Source organism: Plectropomus leopardus, unplaced genomic scaffold, assembly GCF_008729295.1.
Source record: "Plectropomus leopardus isolate mb unplaced genomic scaffold, YSFRI_Pleo_2.0 unplaced_scaffold12568, whole genome shotgun sequence".
In the NCBI taxonomy this organism is placed as follows: domain Eukaryota; kingdom Metazoa; phylum Chordata; class Actinopteri; order Perciformes; family Serranidae; genus Plectropomus; species Plectropomus leopardus.
The window spans coordinates 1-3,211 of record NW_024613357.1 but is presented as its reverse complement, the minus strand read 5'-3'; the positions used below and the strand labels follow the sequence as shown (position 1 = coordinate 3,211).

The 3,211-nt window shown below is 40.5% G+C and overlaps 1 protein-coding gene across 1 annotated transcript; it reads right to left on the bottom strand.

Moving 5' to 3' along the window:
* Nucleotides 1–280: 280 nt before the first annotated feature.
* LOC121963800 (helicase ARIP4-like) lies at nt 281–2,851 on the bottom strand (the record flags this gene model as incomplete). Its single annotated transcript, XM_042514043.1, has 4 exons — nt 281–511; nt 1,508–1,685; nt 1,793–2,135; nt 2,655–2,851. Coding segments are annotated over 4 exons (949 nt in total), but the record flags the coding sequence as incomplete, so codon positions are not given.
* Nucleotides 2,852–3,211: the final 360 nt, after the last annotated feature.

Genomic DNA, 3,211 nt, shown 5'->3' with positions numbered 1-3,211 from the left:
ACCAAAATCCTGACCTACGCACAGAAGGGATATGATACCACTGACAGACCAAATGAGAAAGACCGTGGACTTGATAAAAATAGCAGATCTCTTGGGGTTTGAACATTGTTAGAAATGTTTGAGATCATATACAACTAGTTGTACACAACTAAATATATTAAATATACATTGGTAGAATTGTTTTTAGACCCTTTAATGTGGAAAAGTTACATATTACATATTTAATTATGTAAAACTAAGCTGTGAAGAAAAGAGCTTTGCACCGCCTCTCATGACGTACCCATTCATACGTGATGACTTGATTGGCTCGATCCTGCGAGGGGTTGAGAGTTGGAAGGGTGTTGTTGAGTTTGCTGTTGCTGGAGTCCGCTACTTTGGCTTTGAGGCCGGCACCCGGTGCAGGGCAGCGGGGGTTACTCGCTGCAGTGATGTCATCGAGGTCCAGGTCCTGCTCGTTGGCCTGATTCTCCTTCTGCAGGGCTTCATAGAGGACATCTGGGTGATTCCAGATCTGCATCCAGGAAAGAAAAATGAAATGCCACAGCAGCACTTTTACGGTTACAGCAAAAATGAACCTGCTTCATCAGGAATGTGTCTCTGGAGCAATGTTTCCCAGCTTGTCCAGCCGCTGGGTCCAGATTTCTACGTAGTCAATAGTTTAAGGTTCACACATAACAGAAATGACCACATATTTAATGGAACAAAGAAAACCATATTACAAGAATAAAGTGCAATGAGTTAAAACCAGGGGTGTTTCTAGCATTTGAAGACATTGGGGGCTTCGCCCAGTAAAGCACAATAATTGTTTTAAAGAAAACATGCCTTCCAAACCCACAGGCATGTTTTCTTTTAAAAGAAATTGGTGTTTTTGTTGTTTCGGGTTTTTTTTGGGGGTTTTTTGTGATTTTTACAAGCTTTTTTTCTTTTTCTTTAGAACATATTTGCAATGTTTTTTATTTTTTAAATTTTTTGTGTGTGATTTTTTAAAAAATTTTTTGGCTTTCGTTTTTCTAAAAATTCTTGGTGATTTTTTTCTTTTTTTTATTTTCTTTTCTTTTTCTGTTTTTAGTGACTTTTAAATAAAACATGCCTTCCATACCCATGGACCAGCAAAAATAAAAATCGCCAAAATGACACATTATCAAAGCCAGAAACTGTAAAAACAGAAATTATAACTGAATTCCCAAATTTACAACAGTCCTTTACCACATCATGTGTGACAAATGCTTCATGCTTTTTCCTTGAGTCAGGGAGGCTCAAGGAAAAACAGGAAAAATATTTGCAGCTTTGGGGAGCCGCCCTCCCCCAAAAAAGAAAAAAAAAAGAAAACTGTATTTCAAAATAAAAGCTCTGTACTCCAAATTCACTGTACTTCACTACTGTACGGCACTTACAGTCAATTCAGAATGGACCCGTGACCCACTTTTGGACCGCAGCCCACCAGTTGGGGCTCATTTGGTCCTTGAGTACCAGAGGTTTCACCTGACAGTGAGGAAAACAGTCTCACCTTGCAGCACACACAGAAGGCTTTGAGTGGATTTAGACCGAGCCAGCCACTGTTCCCCGCCTCTCTAAAGCGCTTCATGAACTCGGTATACAGCGCCCTCTGAACGGGAGAAAGCCGGACCAAGATCACGTGCTCCTCCTTGGAGGGAAGATGGTCCCGCAGCACATCATGACCTCGTCTGTAACGCACCATAGAGAAAAGTAACAGGTAAGCTTCATCCAGGCTACCAAGCTTTTTTTTCCCATGATGTCCAATTTCTACATTCGACACTGACAGCAGGTTTACCTCTGGACAAACCCCTCCAGCAAGCTGTGCAGCACGTGGCTGCGGTAGCGCATCAAACGGACATCTTGAGGTGTGCTGTCCACGCACTGGCCGTTCAGAATGGGCCGCTCAAACATGTTGCTGAACTCCTGCCTCGTGCCCAAAAAGTCAGGCCTTACAAAGTCCACCATGCACCAGTATTCAATCAGGTTGTTCTGTAACGGGTAACCGGTCAGGACTACTCGGCGGCGGGAGCGGATGTTCTTCAGAGCCTGGGACGTGCTGGCATGGTAGTTTTTAATGCGATGACCCTCGTCACATATCACCACGTCTGGGCCGGGCCGCGCTATGGCCCTTTCAATACCTGAAAAGACACATAGGGCAAGCGTGAGCGAATGAGTTTGTAGATATAAATTAAACTTTAAATTCACGTTTGCATTTGTTTTTTTGATCCTCATTTGCGTTCTTCTTTTTAACACTTTGTTTGTAAAGATTTTTCAGCTTATTAGACAAGACATAAGTTATATTCGCAAGATGTAAATATGAACAGAAATGTAAACTTTTCTGTCAGTCTGCTTGTTTGTATGATCATTTTTAAAAAAAATTTACATGTTCAAAATAAATTTCCAAATCAAATCAAATCAACTTTAAACGTCTGAATTAGTACCCAACTAAAACATCTTCATGACAATAAACACTTGACACACAGTGCTGAGCTGCATCTCAAATTAGTTTCCTACTTGTATGAATACCACTTTTTGTGTGGAACATGCTGTTAACCTTCTATCTCCTCCTAAAGATCCCCCGCCACCCCTAAAAACCACAGAAATGGTTCAGTGTTGGGGGTGTGGAAGAGGTTTTAAAACGTATGTCTTCTGCTGACCTTTCATGAGTTCCTGCTGTCTGTCTTCTTCATCCAGGTCGATGATGATTGGTCCTGCGGGCTTCTTTGATTTCCTCTTCTTGCCCATCACAAAGCTCTTCTTCATGGACAGCAGGCGGTACATCTCATAACCCATCAGCAGCACCCCTCCATCTCTGGACCAGTCCTCCACAACTTTGGCCCTGGCCAGTGTTGTTCTGCAGGTCACACAGTCAGTGTGATTCACACAGCATAAATATTTGACAATGGATGCATTACTCTTGAGCACCTGGTCAAACTGGTTTGATTTATTTTAAAAACATTGGGAGAAAGCAATGCAACTGAACAAGACATGTCCCAAAAAATTGCAAAAGAAATAGTAAAAAAGTTTGAAGAAAATTACCTGAAAATAAGCAGAAGAAAAAAGTAAAACACAACAAAAGAGATAATCACCTGAAAAGGAGCTCAAAATAAAATTATTTTATATACATAATTGTATTTTTCTGTAAGATAATTTTAAATATAAAATCTCTGTAAATATACTTTTCTGGTCATTTTTTGGATTATTTTTTTAATAA